The following is a 23,555-nucleotide window of genomic DNA, read 5'->3' as shown; positions in this document are numbered from 1 at the left end:
AACGAACATGCATGTTATTCGAGTGTCACCTATCAATCAACAAGTTGAGCATGTTGAGTGGACACTGATTGCTATATAGTATCAATCAAAATATTTAAAGAAAGTTAAAGATGTTTTTACGGCTTTTCGTTGTCAAAATAATCTGCCGTCGAGGAAATATGCTTCATTCAATAATATATTAACCATAGACAAAAATATTTGGTGACAGTTACGTTACACGCCTGGAAAATCATACCAAGGGCAATATGCATTAACATATAAATGCGCCTTCTATGGTGTATCTGGAATGTCAACTCGTAAAAAATTAGGCCAATGTATGATTTAATCTGCAATTCATCGCTGTTTTAGTAAAACATTGAATAAGTGTTGGTACGTTTAAGTATATATGTATATGGCTGTATAAGCTTTTCGTGTGCAAAAATAAAAATTATACTGAATGTACCTGTTTTTCTTCAATTTTTCAATTTGCAATAATATCGTCAATTAAATGAAATTAAATAAAAGCTTATCATATTTAACTGCACTTCCCTCGTTAGACATTATTTGTCACATGTCACTTGTGTGTGCTTTCAAATATACTGATTAATTGATTATCAATAGGTGTGATAATCCAATCAAACTCTATCGGGACTAATCAGAGACACATGTTTGTTACGCCGCATATATTTAAAGGATATTAATTGTGCTATGGCAATGAACGCAGTAAACGTTTGTATATTTATATATTAAACATGATATAGTTCTTTTGAAAACTGATTTTTCAAAATATATTTTCTTCTTAAACATGTTAAATTATCAGATTAATTCTAAGGAAATAATTCAATTAGTTCCAATAATAAACATATGGCCGGTCCATTCCAATCAGCGCGGCTTATGCGCTGACATGTGTTTTGTGTATAACCCTTTACTCCATATACATTTAGCCTAATTAGGCTTATCATATCCATACAGCTTTACTGATAATCAGTACACTATCTCCATACAGGATATTGGGGAAAAAATGCAGAATTTATACCTGTGTTATTCAATTCAATATTACTATATTTAATATTGTTTTAAACACTTAGTAACCAACATAAAGTTTTTTCACAATTAAATTTTCTTTCTAATGGTAAATTTTACATAAAAGTGTGATAAATATTTCTTGACATACAAAGCTTTAAACCTGTTAGTTTACTTTTCTATAACAATTTTAGCTACTTTTCTATTGATGGTACTTATTTATTTCTGCATTTTTTCCCTGGTATATTAGTTACATAATGTTTCTATAAGAATAATTGATCAAAAGCAATTTTATCAGCTTATAAAAACACTTATCAGTAAAATTTCTTAATTGGATTAACATCAAAGTTGCCTACAGTTATCCATAGCACACGCCAATTATCCAAAGATCACCCCAATCAACCATACCCCACACTGATAGGTAATATACAGACATATGTCATAAAATTCCTTAGTGCAGCAGGTAATTAGCTGTTAATTTGTCTTCAGGGTAAATCAGACCTATATGTATTTGCAGCAGTTACTTTTTTAATCCATCATAAAGTGTATATTTTTTATATAAATCCATTGAAAAAAAAAGTTCCGCTTTCTAAATCACCTGGGAAATGCAGAAACCTAAAAAAAATTTACAGTACTATTTTTAGCTTGCACAAATTCACAATTTGTACAAATAAGTACTACACAAATTCATAATTTGTAAAGATAAACTTGGGGGTATAATTAGCCTTGATAGGCTAATTTTAGCTCAAGATGAAACTTTCCTCAGAGTAATTTTCCATAAATACACTACCTCATTTCAGGTTTAAATTACCATTAAAAATCAAATATAAACCATATATTTTTTGACAGATATCATTTGTACATGGTTTAAACTTTATATAAATGCTTTTATGGGATTCCTTGATGTTGTACTTTATTCATAATTTGCTTTTAAACTTGAAGGCGTCAAAAAGAGTATCTATCAGGGAATGGATAGAGGTGGTAAAAAGGGTATTTATCAGGGAATGGATAGAGGTGGTAAAAAGCGTATCTATGGAGTAAAGGGATAATTCATATAAAAATCGAATATTGATATTGTTTTCTCAATTTATTTTCTTTTTTATTTGTTGTACAAAGTCTGAAGAAATAATTAAATAATTTCCAATAATAAACACGTGACATGCCCCTTCCGATCATGTTATGTCCTTTCCGATCAGCGCGGTTTATGCCACTCGTATTTTGTATATTATTCATTTTAAAATCGAAAATTGCTATTTTATAATTCCTAATTTATTTTCTCTTTTATTTGTTAAATGAAATATGAAGAAACAATTAATAATTTCAAATGATAAACATATGACAAGCCCTTTCCGATCATGTTAAGCCCTTTCCGATCAGTGCGGTTATGTCATGACCCGTATTTTGTCTATAATTCATTTATAAATTGAATATCGATATTTTTTTATCATAAATTATTTTCTTTGTTTTTTCATTTTTTAAATGAAATGTGAAGAAACTATTAAATAATTTCCAATAATCAACATTCCGGTATCTAGTCAGAGCGACGTAAGCGGCAACATTTCTGTAAGCTCGCCGAATTTCAGTCTCGTATAAAATCGTTTTGCGTTAAAGTATTTCATGTTCCTTTTGTAAACTAATTATTTTATATTATACTTGAATGTTTTCTGCAATAGCCCCTACAAAAATATCATTTATTATTGAAATACGGGTGTATTTCGGTTATGGAAATTTCCGGCGCAGACGCCGAACTTCAATCTCATATAAAATTATTTTGCATGCATATTTTATTTTCCTTTTTGTATATTAATTATTTATGATAAATATGATTGAATTATATCAAAAACACTTCAAAAATACCGTTAAATTAAAAAATACAGGTGTATTCCGGTTATGCAAAGTGTATTCCGGTTTTTAGGTGGATTCCGGTTTAATGTGTGACCGGCACATCAGGGGTGACTTCTGCTGCAATTAACTATTTTGGGCGTTATAAAATATTTGGAAGCCGCAGTCCTTCCGTTTTGATTAACAGTATATATGGCCATGAAGTCTATTGTATAGTATGTATACAAAAATTGTTGTTCATGGGAAACCTGCATAAATCACGTGTGACCTTCATGAACGTACATATTTAAAGATATTTGGGAGTTTATTACTGTTTAATGGTTGTTATTTTTAGAACGAGTAAAGTCCAGCACAATAGAAGTTGTAGTAGTTTTCCTAGTAATTTTCCATGACGTAGCGTTGTGCATAGTTAGGGAAAGAAATGGTGTCTTTGGTTGCAAATTATATGATAAATTTTAATAGTAACCACATGGTGTTTTAGGCAAATACTGATGACGAAATCCCATACTTTGCATTAGTGAACATCAGGAATTCGTTTCTTTAGGACAAGAAAAAAATAAAGCGATTGATTATGAGATACGTGAATATCCGTTTTTGTTCAAATGGCCGATAATCGAGAATATACATGTCGATCTGGTAATCGGTAGACACGGGGCAATAAGTATCTGTTTGGTAATCGATAGTTACGGGGATAAACATGTCGGTGTGGTAAAGGGTTAACAGAAATTAGCAGGGGTGTACCCGTTGTAACATTGAGTTGTCCGCAGTCAAAACTCTCTCTTCCAGATTTTCAACATGAAAATCTGCATGGAACTGCCAATAATTATTTATTTCGGTAGAAACAAAACAAACATAATACAGTGAATTGACGAACTGTGACAAAAAATAAGCTATGAAAAATTTAACACTTTTACCTCTATACAAAGCTGAAGTCGCATCTGTGAGGCTAAAAACATGCAACAGATACAGTATAACAAAATGCTATGCCCATGTGAAGCCAGCTGAATTCAGAAAATCAGGACTACTCTTGACATGTTCTGACTTGTTTTGAATCATACTTTCGACCTCTTTGTGCTTTTGATTTTCATTTTGCCTGACTAATGACTCTAGTTTTTCTTGGTGGCTGAAGTTCTAACAACGAATTTGTCTACGATTTTGCAAGAGTTATTTACTACTGGTTTCTATTTGTTGAGTTACCATGTGCAAAATCACACGAGACCAAGATCAAGAGCCAAACAGAATCCAGAAAAAGAAGCTAAATTTAGATCTATGCATTTGTACGTTTTTTTTTTCCAAAATTGCAGCAATCTAGAAGCCCTGGGCGGGGAAAGCTTTGATTTAGTAACGTAACATTAAATTATTTTATAACCTCTAAAAGCTTGAGGCTGTAGTGTTACTAAATTTTTCTTCCTTTTTCTCAAATTTTACAGGTCTGCAATGTGTTATGAAAAAATGCACTTATCTGTCGGCAAAAAGTTCCGAGTCTGACAAGTCGGACATGTAAAGGAATTCCACACCCCTGATTAGCAATTTGTTTTCTGTAATAGAAGCTTTTATCAAAAATTTTCTTTTTCCCAGGATTGAAATGATAAACTTATGCTTTTCTTTACTATTTTAGACTTGGATTGTGTTCATAAATTGTAAAATTCGTTTTACTGATAGAGTAAACAATGGTGACTTAGGGAAATATTTGATATGTTCCGACCTGGGTGTGAGCTATATGTAAAAAAAAACACAAAAAAATGTTAAGCACAAGATCAGAGATTATGTCACAAATTGAGCTTTGACAGAGTTATATATTTGTTGTCTGGAGTGTAGCTTTAAAACCATTCAAGTTATTGCTTTAAAATTTGGCAGGTACGAAGTTACTGATCAGAAGGTGTGCAGAGTGCATGAACCAGATAGATCTGCAGAGTGCATGAACCAGATAGATATGCAGAGTGCAACAACCAAGGTTACTCTGCTCAGTCAGAGGTACATGTAGTTTATAAATGTCTTTTTTTGTAAATCATTATTGAACAAGTGTATGAATTGTAACATTGCTGCTGTTAATATATTTCAGGTTGTGGCATGAAGTCAGATTGATGTAATCAAACCTGAACCACGGTTTTTGTTGTTTGTTTTTTATTGTACCACAAGTATCCACAGAAGATATAACATACCGGCAACATACTGGACGGAAAGCAGAACCTGGGTGGTACTTCTCCACACGCAGGGGGACGGTACGTGAAATAATCAATATATGATCATGTACTCATAGACTTACTGGGGGTCAAATGTTTTTTCCTTTTTGTAGTGATATAGAAGAAATAATTAAATTTACCTGTCAGCAGAGCAGGAGCACTTGCATGAACTTATCATAAATTTGGTTTTAGGCGTTCAGAATGGTTTATTATAAGATTCTTTCACTGGTTGTAGGTGCAGATGGGAATATCCGGCCTCGAGGGTAACTGTTTAGGCGGTAACGAGGCTCCTTGCCGAGTTACCGCCTAAACAGTTACCTGAGAGCCGGATATTCCCAGCTGCACCTATAACCAGTGACAGAATCTTTTTCTTGCATACCGATTTCAAGAAATAAAAATAAAATCAATCGAACGGCTTTCTTTTAAGGACTATTTCATATGGCAGTGTATTTAAACAAACCGCGGGAAACCAACGTCCGTAAACAGGAAAGACATCATGACGTTTCAAAATAAATAACAATGTTTAGTTCAGGTTTTGTTTTATCAGTTGCAGCGTAACGTTATGAATTTTTGATCAAATAATGTGATTTGAATCGAGAAATATACTATCAGGAACCAATAGGAACTGTCAAGGTATTGACTTTTTATTCCGTTTTTTAAATAGCATATATATTACTACTTAAATCTTCTACATATATGTAGTTCGTAATACGTCATTTACAGCACGAGAGTCATCTTACACCCCGGGGTGTAAGATGGATTTTTCCAGCACCGGTAAAGATACCGGAAATCCCCGTCTGGTATGCAAGAAATTGTATTCTGCGGTGTGACAGAATCTTAAAACTAGCTTATGCTTTGGTCTGGTTTTGGTTTGGTGAAATGTCTTCAATGTTTATAACATATTGTCAATGCGGTGCTTAAAATGAATAACTGCATTGGTATGAAGAAGTTACTCACTTTTTGCACTGGTATGTGACTGTGTCCAGAGCATCATTTATGCTGAAAGATTCAGTAAAGTCATGTAGGCAGTCTTTAAATTTATCCAGCACAATTCACTCTCAAAATTTTATCAGAATGTTGCTGTTATAAACTGCATAAAAAAGGTCTGCCCAAGTAACTCAACAGGTAGAACACTAGGAGTGTAGGTTGTAGGTCGTGGACTTTGAATCACTTGTCCCTGACCTCTGTGGGTTTGAAGCCTTACTTCCGTTGTAAACTTCTTACATTAGAGGAAGCCTTCCAAGTGGCTTATGGAAGGTTAGTGGTTTTACCAACATGCGTGTGCAAGCAAAAAGATGTGTTCTCCCACATAACAAAAGATCAAATATCCATCAAGAATATTCCTCCTTGATTGCTGATACATGTTTGGAAGTTGTCAGTAGGTCTCGGAAAAAAAAACACCAACAACAGAAGTAACGTATAATAATTTTATCATTATACAGGGATGAGAGATCTGTCTCCAGCCCAGCAACAGCACGACGATGGATTCCTCCTAGTAGCGTGAAACGAGATGTTCTCACCCATGATGAAAAACATGATACTGTTTTTAGAAAGGTCAGAGGGTAAGTGTATAGCTGTGTTGTAGTTTAGTCTGCATTAGGTACATTTCTGATTAATCATTTATCACTGCAGTGCCAAAAGCAGATTAGTGCATTGATGTACAGAAGTGCTTTTTGTGTGGCGGCAATATGTTACTGAATTTCGTTGTTTGTTTTTATACTGGAATTATAGAAAATTATGAAATTGTTGAACTAATTCTATAACTCTGGAAAAAAGTGTTACCTGAAATAGATATAAAGTTTTAGGTCAAGTTCATTTATATAATATCACAGTGAGTGCAGAAGTCCCACTTTTTCAACTGTAAGGAAAGTACATGCAGCCTCAGTTGAAAAATGTGCACCACTTCCAACATGATAATTGATATTATCACAAATAGACATAATGGTAGTATAAGCTGTAGTAGCGTCAATTCAAAATATTTAGGGTCTTGAAAGAAATTTTGTTTATTTCATTTTACTGTTGGCGGTGTTTAACACTTCTTTCTTAATATTTCAGAATCCTCAATAAATTGTCACCTGAAAAATTTGATAAGTTAAGCCTAGAACTTCTAAATGTAGGAATTGAATCACAAGTCATTCTTAAAGGGATAATCCTCCTGGTAAGTGTTTGCTTTATAACATGGAATTATTGTATGAAATTCTGACAAATTAGGTAGGTTCATATTCTAAAAAGAGTGCAGTAGAGGACATTGGGGTCATAGTATTGACAGAATGGGTAAGATTACTTGTTTTAAAAATAGATCACTGAGATCAGTGATCAAATGAGGTAATTTAACCCTTATCATGCTGGACACGATTAATTCTGCCTTTGCGACCAGTGTAGATCATGATCAGCCTGCACATCCATGCAGTCTGATCATGATCTACACTGTTTGCCATTCAGTCAGTATCTTTTTGGTAAGCATCCCTTTTAACAGTTAATGGTACTGTCCAGATTGAATGATGGACAAGTTCATTATAGAAATTTAGCAGGATAAGGATTAAATTTGTTGAGTGTAATATGCATAGTAAGCAGGCCCTTTACCAGCTGTGAAATGCAAAATTATAATGCTGAGCTCAGTTAATAATTAGGAAATTCATTGTTATAAGCAATTACATCTCACCACAGGATCTGTGGTATGCAATAAATAATGACGTTAAGTAACAACTTCCCATTGTAGTTAAATGTTGTAAAATGTTAATTGTGTGGTTTTACGTCTGCTTCAGAAAGCATGATTACCAAGATACGATGAAATGAGTAATTTGAATACTACATAAAGTTTTGTGTTTAACCTTTAGCCTGCTAAATTTTTAAAATGGACTGGTCCATTATTCAATGTGGGCAGTACCACTTATTATTCAGAGGGGTGTTCACTGAAAATTTACCGACTGAATAGCAAACAGTGCAGACCATGATCTTGTCTGCACTGGTTGCAAAGGGAGAATCACTTGACGCCAGCAGGCTGAAGGTTAACCTTTAATATTGAGGAAGTGTTTTGTGCATCTTGACATTATGTTTTTTTGTGTTTTTTTTCAGATCTTTGAAAAGGCTCTTGATGAGCCAAAATATAGTTCTGTGTATGCAAAATTATGTCATCAATTATGTGAAGACGCACCAAACTTTGAACCCCCGGACTCGACTATATCGGTAAGAATTCAAAATAAATATGAAATTGTTTATAGTCTGCTGTTAAGGGATTTATTAAAATGTCTTTTTCGAAATGTGGAAGTGATTACATATCTGTAATATCAGACAGTTGTTCCAACAGTATTTTTACACATCATACAAACATTTAAATGTTAATTCTATAAATTGAAAATTTATTGTAGCGTGGAATTTCATTTAGGATATTCAGGCCTTGAGAACTTCTGTATACCGGTACTGGAATTTTTCAGTGTTCTCTGTTAAATTCTGTTGTCTTGTTTCTAAGTCTTGGCATAAGAATGTGATTGTCAGATCATATACATATCAGTATGTTTTATTTTCAGACCTTTCGTAGACTGCTTTTAAACAAGTGCCAGGATGAATTTGAGAACAGGTCAAAGGCCAGTAATGGTAAGAACATCTATATTGTTTGAAATACTAAAAACTACTGGTTAATTTACATGTAGGGCGTACTTTAGTTGTTCTACCATAACTGCTGTCGTTGCATATTGGTACTTGCATATACCTAAGTCAACAATGCAAGTCTTGGTTCCTGAACTTCCTGTTCTTGTTTATGCACAGGTTAAGACCGGGAACAAGCAAATACTGACTTGGTCAACACAGGCACATTGATTTCTACAGTTGTCAAGCATTAACAAGTCACAGCACATCAAAAGTTCACCAGATCATTGTTTTCTACAGTTACACTAGATTTTTGTCAGTTTTCAAAATACAGACATTTTAGCTAATAATTGAAAATAAAGGATATGGGCAGTGATTCAGTGAGTTCTAGGCAATATTGAGTTACACTTGCATAGTAAAAATGTATGTAAAACTTGTAGAAAAAGCTTTCTGAAGTATTTAAGCATGGGAAACTAAAATAGCTGTGAAATAGGAGTTTAGCCACTATGCTAAAAAATATCGACTTCATTGGTCAGTCATGTTGTTATTCAATATGAAATAAATGTTACTGGTTAAATTTTTGTTGAAATATTGATTTTCATCTTGAGGACTGAACCTCAAAAAAGCAGGTTTGTTCTTTGATTATGGCATAATGAATATAATAATTTTTTGTGTAGCTTGTATGGATTTTTTGTATTTTTTGCAGAGTTTCCTATGTGAGTACTAGTTACTCTAATTTGCCATTACAAGTTTCATAGTTTGTGTTTTACTGGATGTAACATAGTTTTTTTTGTACTGGATGTATGTACATGTTGTCAGGGTCCATATCTGATCAATGTATCCTGTATCCAGGCAACAGTAGATTATATAACTATTTTTTTTCTTTCCCAATACGATGTATTGCAGTGTTCGCGGAAACATATAGACCAAATCCATGTCAGAGGATTATTTAAATGATATTTAATTACTTACCAATATGGAATGAATCTGGTTAATAGCATGTTTTGCCTAAACTAGTAGAAATATGGGAAATTAAGATTTATATGTGATGTATATTTCAGCCTTTGACAAAGATGGACAGTTGTCGGAGGAGGAGCTGGAACAATATCACATTGCCAAGAGAAAGATGCTTGGAAATATCAAGTTCATTGGTCAGTATCATTCAAAACATTGTTACTACGTTTGTTCTGTGTGATATGCCATCAGTATTGATTACATTTGAATGAGATGAAATGTTTTTGTTTAAAGGGCAATCTGTCATGGTGATTTTGAAAGAAGTAAGCAAAACTAATTAATGAGATGTTTAAACAAGTTGTGATACTTGTCTTTTTCTCACGATAAATAGTCTTTTACCAGAAGTAGACAAAAGGACATTTTATGGCCTCTGATTTTGAAAAAAAAAAGATTTTGCTGCACCAGACACTTCATTTTCAGAATTTGTAATTTTGTCAGTAACTGAAATTTTTACAAAATAATTCTGTTCATAATAATAATTATCTTGTTCAGCAATAATGGGAATAAAAGTTGAGACATCAGCAACGTAAGGAAACTAGACAAATTGTTTTTGCTATAAAATTCACCATCTAGATTTTTTACTGAACTGATTGTAGGTGAACTTGGTAAGCTGGAAATGCTTCACGAGGGCATCTTGCACCGCTGCATCAAACAGCTACTTGAGAAGAAAAAGAATCTGCCCATCCAGGAGTCGGCGGAAGACTTGGAGTGTCTCTGTCAGATAATGACAACTGTTGGTCGACGCCTTGACACGCCCAAAGCCAAGGTATTCTAATCTAGTGAAATGAATTTTAAGCCTGTACAATTCTTGTTGAAGATGTAGATCATTTATAATTGACATGAATATTTGTGTTTTTTCTTATGTTTTGTATGCTTTCATTATTTTGCTACATTTGTTAATATCGTAATTTCACATTTATTATTTGGAATAAAAAACAGATAAAAAAAAATGTTTGTGTAACTGAAAAGAAGATTTTGCCATTCATAATTATGTCTCCCACCACACAGTGGTGTGGGAGACATATTGATTTACTCCAGTCTGTCTTGTGTGTCCGTGTGTCTGTCTGTCACAAAGCTTGTCCGCACTCTAAGTCGAACATTTCTCATCCGATTTTCACCAAACTTGAACAAAATGTGTTTGACCATAAGACTTCGGCCAAGTTCGATAACTAGCCAAATCGGTCCAGGCGTCTTGGAGTTATGGCCCTTGAATTACCAAAAATCGGTCTTTTTTACTCTTGTCCGCACTCTAATTCGAATATTTCTCATCCAATCTTCACCAAACTTAAACAAAATGTGTTTGACCATGAGATCATGGCCAAATTCCATAACTAGCCAAATCGGTCCAGGCATTTTGGAGTTACGGTCCTTGAATTACCGAAAAATTGGCCTTTTTACTCAAGTCCGCGCTCTTAATCAAACATTTCTCATCCGATCTTCATCAAACTTGAACAAAATGTGTTTGACCATGAAACCTCGGCCAAGTTCGATAACTAGCCAAAGCGGTCTAGGCATTTTGGAGTTACGGCCCTTGAATTATAGAAAACTTGGCCTTTTTACTCATGTCCGCACTCTTAATCAAACATTTCTCATCTGATCTTCACCAAACTTGAACAAAATGTGTTTGACCATGAGACCTCGGCCAAGTTCGATAACTAGTCAAATCGGTCCAGGCATTTTGGAGTTACGGCCCTTGAATTATCGAAAAATCGGCCTTTTTACTCTTGTCCGCACTCTAAGTCGAACATTTCTCATCCAATCTTCACCAGACTTGAACAAAATATGTTTGACCATGAGACCTCGGCCAGGTTTGATAACTAGCCAAATCGGTCCAGGCATTTTAGAGTTACGGCCCTTGAATTACCGAAAAAAATCCGTCTGTTTACTCTTGTCCGCTCTCTAAGTCGAACATTTCTCATCCGATCTTCACCAAACTTGAACAAAATGTGTTTGGCCATAAGACCTTACTCAAGTTCGATAACTAGCCAAATCCGCCCAGGCACTTTTGATTTATGGCCCTTGAATTACAGATTGGATCCACTCATCCAGACCATCTAATTGGATCCACTCGTCTAAAACATCTAGAGAAACTAACATTTTTCATAGAGGCAGTTGTGGGAGACATGCGCTTTTCTCAAAAGCATCTCTAGTTGTTTAAATGAGAGAGAAAAAAACCCAGAAAGACTTAGAGAAGAAAAATGTGCAATACCTGATTTAGAATTTTTGTTTTTAAAGTGATTATGTTTACACACACTGCTATGTTTATGTCGACTCATATTACAGGCATGGATGGATCAATATTTTAGTAGAATAAAACAGTTTTCTGGTATACAAGAGTTGCCGTCAAGAATTAGATTTATGCTTCAGGATGTAATAGAGCTTAGAGATAATAAAGTAAGTGTTCTTTACTTCTGATAGTGATGCAGTCCTAGAATATTTTTACAGTATAGAAGGACTGTTGTTTTTAAAGTTTCTGACACCTATCTTCTATGTATAAGGCTTGAGAGCTGTTTGTCACTCTGGAACAGGATGGTAGTGTGAAATTATATTTTTTGGGAACACATTTTTGTGATTTTTATATTCTTCAAGTCCAGGAAGTATTAAATCCTCATTAAACAAGTGAAATTCCCATGTAGTTGCTTTCTGATTCTACAGCATTTCATTTGTATTTAGGAGATGCGTTATATTGCTGACTTGCAGTAATTACTTTCTGATTCTACAGCATTTGATTTGTATTTATTACAGTGGAAGGCTAGACATATTGGTTGGGAAGGTCCAAAAACAATTACACAGATTAGGCAAGAGGCTGCTGATGTAAGTTAAAACTACAAAAATAAGCTGGCATAGATACTGTTGATGGATATTTCAGCACAGATTTATAAATACACTTCTTTGTGATAAGAATTTGCAAGGTTGTTCTCATTACTTTAAAAGTTTACGCTGGTAAATTGTCATAACTGGTCACGTTAAAATGCCATTTTACTTTAGGGGTAATGAGGCAAGGGCCACCGAATGAAACAATTTTTGAGGCATTTTAAGGACAATGGAAAATTTTGTGTAATGGTCAAGGAAAAGAAAATAATACTAAATATGTTAATGCATTTTGTCTCAAATCAAGGTTTTATGATTTAAAAAAAGAAGAATTTTTTACAAAATCAAGGTGTTATGGGGAGTGTACTCCCTGATGTAGGAATGCCTCAGACTTTAATCGAACCAGGAACAAGTATAAGATGATGCTGTTGATATCATACCCTCTTCATTCATTTTGTGATAAAACATTTCAGGAGACAGGTGTATATATTCCGCAACAGAACAGAATGGGAGGTCCAAGACCCCCTGTGCAGATGAATGGCAGTTTGGGGGCACCCTGGAAGCCTGGTGCAGCTCCAACAGGGCCTCCTGGATCTTTTGGCGACTTTTTTGGCATGCCTCCAACAGGGATGATGGGTAAGATAATTGTTTTAGAGAAACCTTCTGTATTTGATACATTCTTTGGTGTCCTTAGCTGTTATTGATAATAATTGCAAGTTTGATTTCATGTGTGGCTAAAGTTCTCTGTGATGATTTGACAGAAGATTCTGTGTCTGAAATCATTTGTCTTTCAACTCCTTAAGTTTTGAAGAGAAGTTGTTAACTACTTTAATATAGAAAAGAAATCAGTATTGTTACAGAATATAGAAACAATGGTAAGATAAACAGTCTGCTGTTACATACCAGAAATATTGTTGGAAATGCTTTTAAAACCTATCAGTAGAATAAACAGAAGCCACATCATGTGTGCTTTAAATTTGATTTCGTTCTTAACAAGCTATTGTTACTTATAATTGTTATATATATTACAGGGGGATTAGGAACTGGTCCTGGGGTTATACAGATGGATGGGTACATACCCAACTATAGCAATAAACCCAGAGGTAACCAGCACAATCAGGGTTATAACAGTTACCAGAAACGACCGCCACCCACTGATGGTGGTGGCGGGGGCTCTCCTAGAGCCCAGAGACACAACTTTCAGAATCAGCAGCAGCAGGGTGGTCGCCTGTCACCCCAGCAACAAGGTCAATCGCCACAGGGATCTCCAGTGGGACAACAACAGTTTCAGCAGAAAAAACCTAGTAAGCTGCTTGATCATTTGTTGAAAAACCAGAGAAATATTTAAATATACATGTACAGTTCTGTCTTCCTTTTCTTGATGTGTAGAATTGATATATGGAACAACTGAAGATCAAAAATTTCATCTTATTTCCTACATGTAGAAAAGTGATTGTTAGCTCACCTGTCACATAGTGACAAGGTGAGCTTTTGTGATCACGCAGCGTCCGTCGTCCGTGCGTCCGTCCGTCCGTAAACTTTTGCTTGTGACCACTCTAGAGGTCACATTTTTTGTGGGATCTTTATGAAAGTTGGTCAGAATGTTCATCTTGATGATATCTAGGTCAGGTTTGAAACTGGGTCACGTGCCATGAAAAACTAGGTCAGTAGGTCTAAAAATAGAAAAACCTTGTGACCTCTCTAGAGGCCATATATTTCACAAGATCTTCATGAAAATTGGTCAGAATGTTCACCTAGATGATATCTAAATCAAGTTCAAAACTGGGTCACGTGCCTTCAAAAACTAGGTCAGTAGGTCTAAAAATAGAAAAACCTTGTGACCTCTCTAGAGGCCATATATTTCACAAGATCTTCATGAAAGTTGGTCAGAACGTTCAGCTTGATGATATCTAGGTCAAGTTTGAAACTGGGTCACGTGCGATCAAAAACTAGGTCAGTAGGTCAAATAATAGAAAAACCTTGTGACATCTCTAAAGGCCATATTTTTCATGGGATCTGTATGAAAGTTGGTCTGAATGCTCATCTTGATGATATCTAGTTCCAGTTCGAAACTGGGTCACGTGCAGTCAAAAACTAGGTCAGTAGGTCTAAAAAAAGAAAAACCTTGTGACCTCTCTAGAGGCCATATATTTCATGAGATCTTCATGAAAATTGGTCAGAATGTTCACCTTGATGATATCTAGGTCAAGTTCGAAAATGGGTCACATGCCCTTAAAAACTAGGTCAGTAGGTCAAATAATAGAAAAACCTTGTGACCTCTCTAGAGGCCTATTTTTTTCATGGGATCTGTATGAAAGTTGATCTGAATGTTCATCTGGATGATATCTAGGTACAGTTCGAAAGTGGGTCACGTGCCATCAAAAACTAGGTCAGTAGGTCAAATAATAGAAAAACCTTGTGACCTCTCTAAAGGCCATATTTTTCATGGGATCTGTATGAAAATTGGTCTGAATGTTCATCTTGATGATATCTAGGTCAAGTTCGAAACAGGGTCATGTGCGGTCAAAAACTAGGTCAGTAGTTCTAAAAATAGAAAAACCTTGTGACCTCTCTAGAGGCCATACTTGTGAATGGATCTCCATAAAAATTGGTCAGAATGTTCATCTTGATGATATCTAGGTCAAGTTCGAAAGTGGGTCACATGCCAGCAAAAAATAGGTCAGTAGATCAAATAATGAAAAAATGTTCTGACCTCTCTAGAGGCCATATTTTTCATGAGATCTATAGGAAAGTTGGGCTTGTTTATCTTGATGATATATAGGTCAAGTTTGAAACTGGGTAAACTGCGATCAAAATCTAGGTCAGTAGGTCTTGAAATAGAAAAACCTTGTGACCTCTCTAGAGGCCATACCCTTGAATGGATCTTCATGAAAATTGGTCAGAATGTTCTCCTTGATGATATCTAGGTCAAGTTCGAAACTGGGTCACGTGCCTTAAAAAACTAGGTCAGTAGGTCAAATAATAAAAAAAACCTTGTGACCTCTCTAGAGGCCATACTTTTCATGGGATCTGTATGAAAGTTGGTCTGAGTGTTCATCTTGATGATATCTAGGTCAGGTTTGAAACTGGGTAAACTGCGGTCAAAAACTAGGTCAGTAGGTCTAAATTATTAAAATCTTTTGACCCTGTAGAGGCCATATTTTTCAATGGATCTTCATGAAAATTGATCTGAATGTTCACCTTGATGATATCTAGGTCTGTTTTGAAACTGGGTCAGGTGCAGTCAAAAACTAGGCCAGTAGGTATAAAAATAGAAAAACCTTGTGACCTTTCTAGAGGCCATATTTTTCACGAGATCTTCATGAAAATTAGTGAGAATGTTCACCTTGATGATATCTAGGTAAAGTTCGAAACTGGGTCACATACCTTCGAAAACTTGGTCAGTAGGTCAAATAATAGAAAAACCTTGTGACCTCTGTAGAGACCATATTTTTCAATGGATCTTCATGAAAATTAGTCAGAATTTTTATCTTGATAATATCTAGGTCAAGTTCAAAACTGGGTCACATGAGCTGAAAAACTAGGTCACTATGTCAAATAATAGAAAAAACGACGTCATACTCAAAACTGGGTCATGTGGGAAGAGGTGAGCGATTCAGGACCATCATGGTCCTCTTGTTTTTTTTGTTGGTTTTTTTGTTTCAATCTGTTAGAAATTTATAGACATATTTTTGGTAACCTCACTGTTGATTCATAGCTTGAATAATTTTTAGAAGAATTAGTACAAGATTCAGATATAGTTTTCTTGCATACCAGACGGGGATTTCCGGCATTTTTACCAGTGCTGGAAAAATCCATCTTACACCCCGGGGTGTAAGATGACTCTCGTGCTGTAAATGACGTATTACGAACTACAAATATGTAGAAGATTTATGTAGTAATTTATATTTTATTTAAAATACGGAATAAAATTTCAGTACCTTGACAGTTCCTATTGGTTCCTGATAGTATATTTCTCGATTCAAATCACGTTACTTTATCAAAAATTCATAACGTTACGCTGCAACTGATAAAACAAAACCGGAACTAAACATTGTTATTTGTTTTGAAACGTCATGACGTCTTGTTTACGGACGTTGGTTTCCCGCGCTTTGTTTAAATACACTGCTATAAGAAATAGTTCTAAAAAGAAAGCCCTTCAAATGATTTTATTTTTATTATTATTTCTTGAAATGGGTATGCAAGAAAAAGATTCTGTCACTGGTTATAGGTGCAGATGGAAATATCCGTCTCTCGGGTAACTGTTTAGGCTGTAACTCGGCAGGGAGCCTCGTTACCGCCTAAACAGTTACCCTCGAGGCCGGATATTCCCATCTGCACCTACAGCCAGTGAAAGAATCTTATAGTCTGTAATGAGGCAGTGATATGAGTGTTTGGTTGACAAGTACCTGTAGTCTTTGTCCTTAAAATTGCACTGCGTCAAAACTTTATTGAGCCACTTCCAGTGCAAGAGCTACATAAGATTTTACTCAGCATTAGTTATAAAATAGCTTCATTTAAGAGCAGCATGAAAAAAGATGAAACCATGTTCATGAAACTGTAGCCATCGGCTCAAGTGGCCCCTTCATTTAAACAGTTTATATTGCATAACATTGCTATTGATTGTTAATTGATGAACATACTTATGTAGTTTAAGTAAACTTCTGAACATTTGATGATATTTTTGAGGGTTTTATTAAGGCTGATATTCGTGTTGAGAACACCATGCATCTTGAATTGTTTAAAGCATTATCTCCAATAGTATAAATAACTACATGGTGTGAACTCTGTAGTCTATCAAATCGCAAAATAAAAGTGACAGGAATGTTGGTTAATCTACAGTATATATATATTAATATATTATTTTAATGTTTTCTGTGTTTAGGTAATCTACCTCCTCGACTAGCCAAATTACAACAACAGCAATTACAACAACAACAGCAAGCCCCACCTCCACCCTCACAACAACAAGCTATGATGATGATGCAGGACGGACAGATGCCCATACCTCTACCCAACACAGCTGTCCCGCCCCCACCCCTACCTAAACAAGAGGAGATAAGCCTGAGACCCAACAGAAACTTTACAACTGCCCTGCGACCAAGTGTCCCTACAATGTTGCCCAAATCAGCACAGGCTGCCCCTAGCACAGGTTCCCCATTGATGACTGGGAACCCATCTATGATGGATCAGAGAGTTAACAGTCTGAATCCACTGTTGGCTAAACAAGTAAGTGTGACATTATATAGTCAGTGGTCCTTGTAGTCTAGTAATACATTTCAAAGGCTCCTTAGTACAGTAAGGAAGATGATCCCAAATTTTTCTAGCAATATATCATTTCTGGTTTGAGGATGAAATGAGCCGTGCCATGGGAAAACCAACATAGTGGGTGTGTGACCAGCATGGATCCAGACCAGCCTGCGCATCCGCGCAGTCTGGTCAGGCTCCATGCTGTTCGCTTTTAAAGCCTATTGGAATTGGAGAAACTGTTAGCGAACAGCATGGATCCTGACCAGACTGCGCGGATGCGCAGGCTGGTCTGGATCCATGCTGGTCGCACACCCACTATGTTGGTTTTCCCATGGCACGGCTCAAATGAATTTGATGTATGAGGAAACAATTGGGCACCATCCTGTGCCCGATAGAAATACAAGAAAGGAACTATTTTCATATCCTTATCAGTAGATATCAAGGGGACATCCATAGCACAGTAGTTAAGGTCGCTGACTTCAAATCACTTGCTTCTCACAGATGTAAGTTCTAGCCTCACTCGGGGCATTGGAATTCTTCATGTGAGGAAGCTATCCAGCTTGCTTACGGAAGGTCGGTGGTTCTACCCAGGTGCCTGCTCGTGATGAAATAATGCACGGATAGGCACCTGGGGTCTTCCGCCACCATTAAAGCTAGAAAGTAGCCATATGATCTATGTTTGTGTAGGTGTGAGGTTAAACCCAACAGAACAAAAAATAGATTTCAAAAGTTGCCAATTTGTTTGACTTAAACTGAGCAAAATAAACATACTCTATGTTATCTCTAATACTTAACCATTTTGTTGAAAATTGAGACATAGTTTCTTAAAAAGAAAAATACAACAACAAACATGAAATCAGGTCGACACTTAATACCATGTGTTCTTGTACAACTGAGCAGCATGTTGTCTTCTATAGGCTGCTGTGACAATCAAGGAGGTACCAAAGGAGAAATTGAATCCCCCCAAGAAGAAGTCTCAGCAGCCAAATAAGGATGAAATTCAGAAAACAGTGGTAAGAATTTTGAACTGTTTTCATTTTAAAGTTTTGTATCCGTTCATGTGTTAGACTGGTAGAAGACCCATCTCGTCAGCTCAGTAGACAGCCTACTGATGAAGAGGTTTTGTGTTGGATCCGAGGACAAGTGGCATGGGAGAGTCAGTAGCAATTTGACAGATGACAGTTTGTTGGAAGTCTTTTCTTATATGAAACTAAAACTGATTAATTTAATTAAATGCCTATTTCTATACAATGACATATTCAGTGGTGTTGTACATTTAATTTAACAAGCCTTAAAAATATAAATGGTGAAATGTAAAAATTCAACAAAAATTCAAAAACTAACACCTGCAGTTATCGCATTTCAAACAATTATCAAAAATTTAAAAACAGTGCCATAAAGTCTCTAAAATACAGTGTATAAGATTTTGTTTGTATGCATCAAGTGATACACTTTTGGGTAATGCTAATGACAGTTCATACCACAGTTTTGGACCAATAGTACAGAAACTTCTGTCATTGAATGTTTTGCACTAAGTGCAACAAGTCTTGTTGTATGGAACAACAACGACATTCAGAATTTTCTGACAATCTCAAACCTTGTCTACTAGGAACATAGTCATACGATAGATAAGTTAAGGGCAGTATACCCCTGCTGAGAAATTTGCCTGATATTCCACAGAGCTAAAATTATTTCTAAATAAAGTTGATAAACCTTTTCAGGGCTTTTTCAGTGTGTCCCACGGGGCCGAAATTCGGCCCCATTCCCAATGGCAAATTTTTTTTAAGACCTATTTTGTTGCAAATTATAGTGGTGCAACCATTGTATTGTAGATTATATTGAATTTGCAGCTTGAATTTGAATATAAAGCAGTTTCCTTTTATGAATATTAGCAGTAGAAGTCACAGAAATATACATAAGAAAAAAAAAAGACTGATTTTCATGGAAATACTTTCCTAATTTGGATGTTTAACCGATACATATATTTCCCAATATGGCAGTATTCGCGAATCGAAATTCTCAAAAAGCATAGGGGCCTTTTTCCCAAAATGGCCAGAAAAAGCCCTGCTTTTAAAACTTAATCTGCATTATCAAATCATAGAATTGGAGGAAATGCATGTATGGAATCTGGATTGTCATTATACTTTAAATTATTTTTATTTTTCGTCCTCTTTTTCAGAAAAGTACATTGATTGAATATTTGGAAGGTGGTTCAATGCAAGATGCTCTCACAACCATAAAGGACTTGAACCCTCCAAAGAAGTAAGTGCATTTTATCAGGAACACTAGTACATTGGTATTTTTTAAAGTAAATGTGCAGGCCTTACTTGAGATAATGTTCTAATGTAAGAAAAGATGTTACTGTAATAAAACATTTGTAAATGAATGTAGCAAAAAGGCGGTATCTAGGTAAACAGTCAAATAGAAGAAATATAACACATACATTGTTTTACGCTTTCTTTTACCATTACTCTGCACTTGAAAGATAGTTCATAGGTGTTGCCTTTAGCATCCTAAGTGGAGTGGTGAATGTCAGATTTGAAATCATCGCCACTCACCTCTGGGTTCAGCCCCTACATGGGTCAAGGTATGAGAAAGCCATTCAGCTGACTTGCAGAATGTTGGTTATACCAAGGGGGCTGCCTGTACAAAAAATAATGCTAAGAGGAAATCTTCCTTCACCATTAAAAGCTTATAAGTAATAATTTCACAAAATTCGTGTCAATGTGACTGGAAATCCAACAAATAGATGTCATATTTTATTTAATTCTTCAGATGTTGGAAATTTTAAGGTATTTATATAGAGAGAAGCTGAATTGATGTTAATTGCCCAAAGAAGGATAATGGGAATTTATAGTTGATATATGCATGTGTTTTCAGGTATATGCCAGAAATGCTGACTGATATGATGACAAGTACTGTAGATAAATCTGGTATGTTTGAATACTTATCATGATTTTACCAGAAAATACCAAACAATTTCATTCAGTCATAATTTAAGCAACTTAGAGAGATAGTTGAACAAAGCTGTTTATAACTGATAGTAATTTTAGTCTTGTTTATAATATGTTGGATGATTTTGTTTACTCCAGAGATACTGTTTTATAACTGACAATAGTAGAATTGTTAAGTAAGGAACCTAACCGTTACAAGCCCCATTTATTGTGGCTTTTTGTCTGCAAATTTTATTAAGAACCAATGGTAGCTTCTGTAATTGGAGCATCTTCTGTATTTTTCGCTAGCCGCGGAAACTTCAGATGTCAGATATTTTTCTGAAGAAACTGTCATATGGACAATTGCTGGCAACAGTGAATAAACTTGAGATTGCACCAATACAGTCAGACATGTGTAATGTTATGTTAAATAATTTTGTTTTGTAGATACAGACAGGGAGAATGTGATGAAGCTTGTGATGGCATTGAAGTCAGAGAACCTCACCACTTCCTCACATTTTATGGATGTAAGTATACTCCAAAATATTGGTATTGAAATCTGTACATGTATGTAGTAAAATTGTCACATTGCAACATTGTTGACAGCTGTAAGCATCATTTTAAAAGCATTATTGATTTCCAGCCAAACAAAGTACTATTCCAGGCCCACTTCTGGAAGTTTTAAGAAATGCATTGACAGTTGCAAGTTTGTGTAAAATTAATGAAAGATGGTAGCTCTATATGTTGTTTGTTACAAGTCTGTTTGGTGTTACTTTGCCTTGTATTATTAACCCTTACCATGCTCGACATGATGGATTCTGCCTTTCCGACCAGTGTAGATCATGATCAGCCTGCACATCTGTGCAGTCTGATCATGATCTGCACTGTTCGCCATTCAGTCAGTATCTTTTTGTTAAGCACCCCTTTTAACAGTTAATGGTACTGTCCAAATTGAAAGATGGACAATTTCATTATAGAAATTTAGCAGGGTAAGGGTTAAAGATAATCACAATTTGTGATATTAGAATATGTTACTTATATGATTTGCTTTTAGTTAGTTTTTGGATCAAAATGTTTGCAGGGTTACAAGTCGGTACTAGAACAGATGGCAGGTATGGAGACTGATGTTCCGCTGATAAAGACGTATGTGGCAAGGTTTGGAGCATTTGCCGTTACAGAGTGTATAGTCACACTACAAGAGCTTGCTGAACCTATGGAACAGGGGACATACTACCCTCTGTTTCTACTATGTCTTCAACAAATGCTGAAACGGAAAGACAAAGACTGGGTTGTGAATGTATTTAATGAGAGCAAAATGGACCTTCAAAATATGCTTCCTGGTATGTACATCCTTACTTAATTGACACATTGTCAATTTTGCAGGTCTAGACTGCAGGGGGAATCTATTGGTCCTGTGTGTGGTCTGTCAGTTACTTTCAAAAGGATTCCTTTGAGACTTCATACAAATGATTCCCAAAAAATGTTTATTATGTGCATGACACTTTTCAAGGTTGCTCCAAGCATTGCAGAGATAAGGACCTGGACAATTTATGACTTTAATATTTAACATATGGAGTGTTAGATGTTTAAATTTTTATGTTCAGCTGTAGGCACGTCGCCGTAATTCACAGCTTTCACATTTGGTAAAATTTTGTATTGCAGAAGTAGATCGAAGCAAGGAGAGAATGATGGAAATTTTAGAGGAGAGAGGTTTAAGCTTTATGTTCCCGTTGTTACGTGTACAGTCAGAGCTGTGGAAGCAAATACAGGCTGAACCATCGGCCACGGCTGTGTTTAGGTGGATCAAGGAAACAGTGAACACAGACCTTCATCAAACACCAGCTTTCATCAATGTCCTTTCTACCAGGTGAGTAACTGAAACACTTAAACAGTCTTTCATATTCAGGTTTTGTTTTGATGTTGGAAGTAAAATTTAAAAAAATGAATGAAGTTCAGTATTGTGAGGAATAAAATTTGGATGTGTTGCATAATTTACCAAGAATGTGGTTTAGACTTGGAATGGAAAATTATTATATACTTTGTTCTGGTCTCTGTGGCCAAGTGGGTTTCCAGTATGTTGCTGAATTGGAATCACTTAGAAGAATCTTGTGTGGTTTTTATATGAGGAATGCATTTTGTCGGCTTTGAAGTTGTGTGTCCACTCATGTCTGAAATAATGTCTGGATGGGGCATTTTTGGTTTTACTACACCGTAGACAGGGGGCCTAGTGGTTAAGGTAGCAGACAAATTGGGGTGTAGAGTTCTTTTGAGAGAACCATGCTGCTGGTTTAAGGAAGGTCAGTGTTTTGCTTCGCTCATGCCTAGAGGGGCACCATGGGTCATCCTCCAACAAAAGCTGGAAAATTCACCATATGACGTAAATTTTGTAGGAATGACTGTAGAAAGTAAGTTGTCATATGACCTGAACGATGTAGGTTTGAGCAAGCAACAGACATCTTGAAATTTACATTAAATGTTCTATAATGTGAAAATGACAATGTTCTCCACAGTTTTGCAACAGTGGTGGTTAATTATAGTATCATTTTACAGTGTGTTGCGTTATGTGACATCAGAAAGCACTCTAGGTGAAGGATGTGACCCTAAAAGCAACCCTAGCAAGGCATTGCAGGAGAAAGAAAAACAGTTACTCGATAAAATGAAGGTACAGGGTTCATATACATTGATTAGACATGAATGAGATCACTTAAGGCAGGGTTATTTCGTCACCTCAACGCAACAAAGTCGTATCTTATTATAAATTTATAAGAAGATACGACTTTGTTGCGTTAAGGTGACAATTTGTCCTCTTTCATGTGGCAACATTATCTTTCAGTTATAGAGAACATAATGTTCTCTCTGGTTACGTTAACTGACCATAGCATATTATAATTACTATTGAAAAAAGGGTTTTCAGCCCAACTAAACAAACCAACTC

The 23,555-nt window shown here is 35.6% G+C and overlaps 1 protein-coding gene across 1 annotated transcript; it reads left to right on the top strand.

Moving 5' to 3' along the window:
• Positions 1–1,970: 1,970 nt before the first annotated feature.
• On the top strand, positions 1,971–23,333 carry LOC123535792 (eukaryotic translation initiation factor 4 gamma 2-like). Its single transcript, XM_053527791.1, has 20 exons — positions 1,971–2,039; positions 5,032–5,066; positions 6,470–6,589; positions 7,083–7,185; positions 8,103–8,213; positions 8,555–8,621; positions 9,674–9,763; positions 10,223–10,392; positions 11,910–12,020; positions 12,372–12,440; positions 12,911–13,073; positions 13,469–13,741; positions 17,323–17,666; positions 18,605–18,700; positions 19,867–19,949; positions 20,568–20,620; positions 21,068–21,147; positions 21,702–21,960; positions 22,283–22,487; positions 23,171–23,333. Exons 1-20 carry the CDS (start codon positions 1,971–1,973, stop codon positions 23,316–23,318), a joined length of 2,649 nt encoding a protein of 882 aa, XP_053383766.1. The 3' UTR covers positions 23,319–23,333.
• Positions 23,334–23,555: the final 222 nt, after the last annotated feature.

The sequence above is a fragment of the Mercenaria mercenaria genome, chromosome 17 (genome assembly GCF_021730395.1).
Source record: "Mercenaria mercenaria strain notata chromosome 17, MADL_Memer_1, whole genome shotgun sequence".
NCBI lineage: Eukaryota > Metazoa > Mollusca > Bivalvia > Venerida > Veneridae > Mercenaria > Mercenaria mercenaria.
This window is presented reverse-complemented; position numbering and strand designations above follow the sequence as displayed.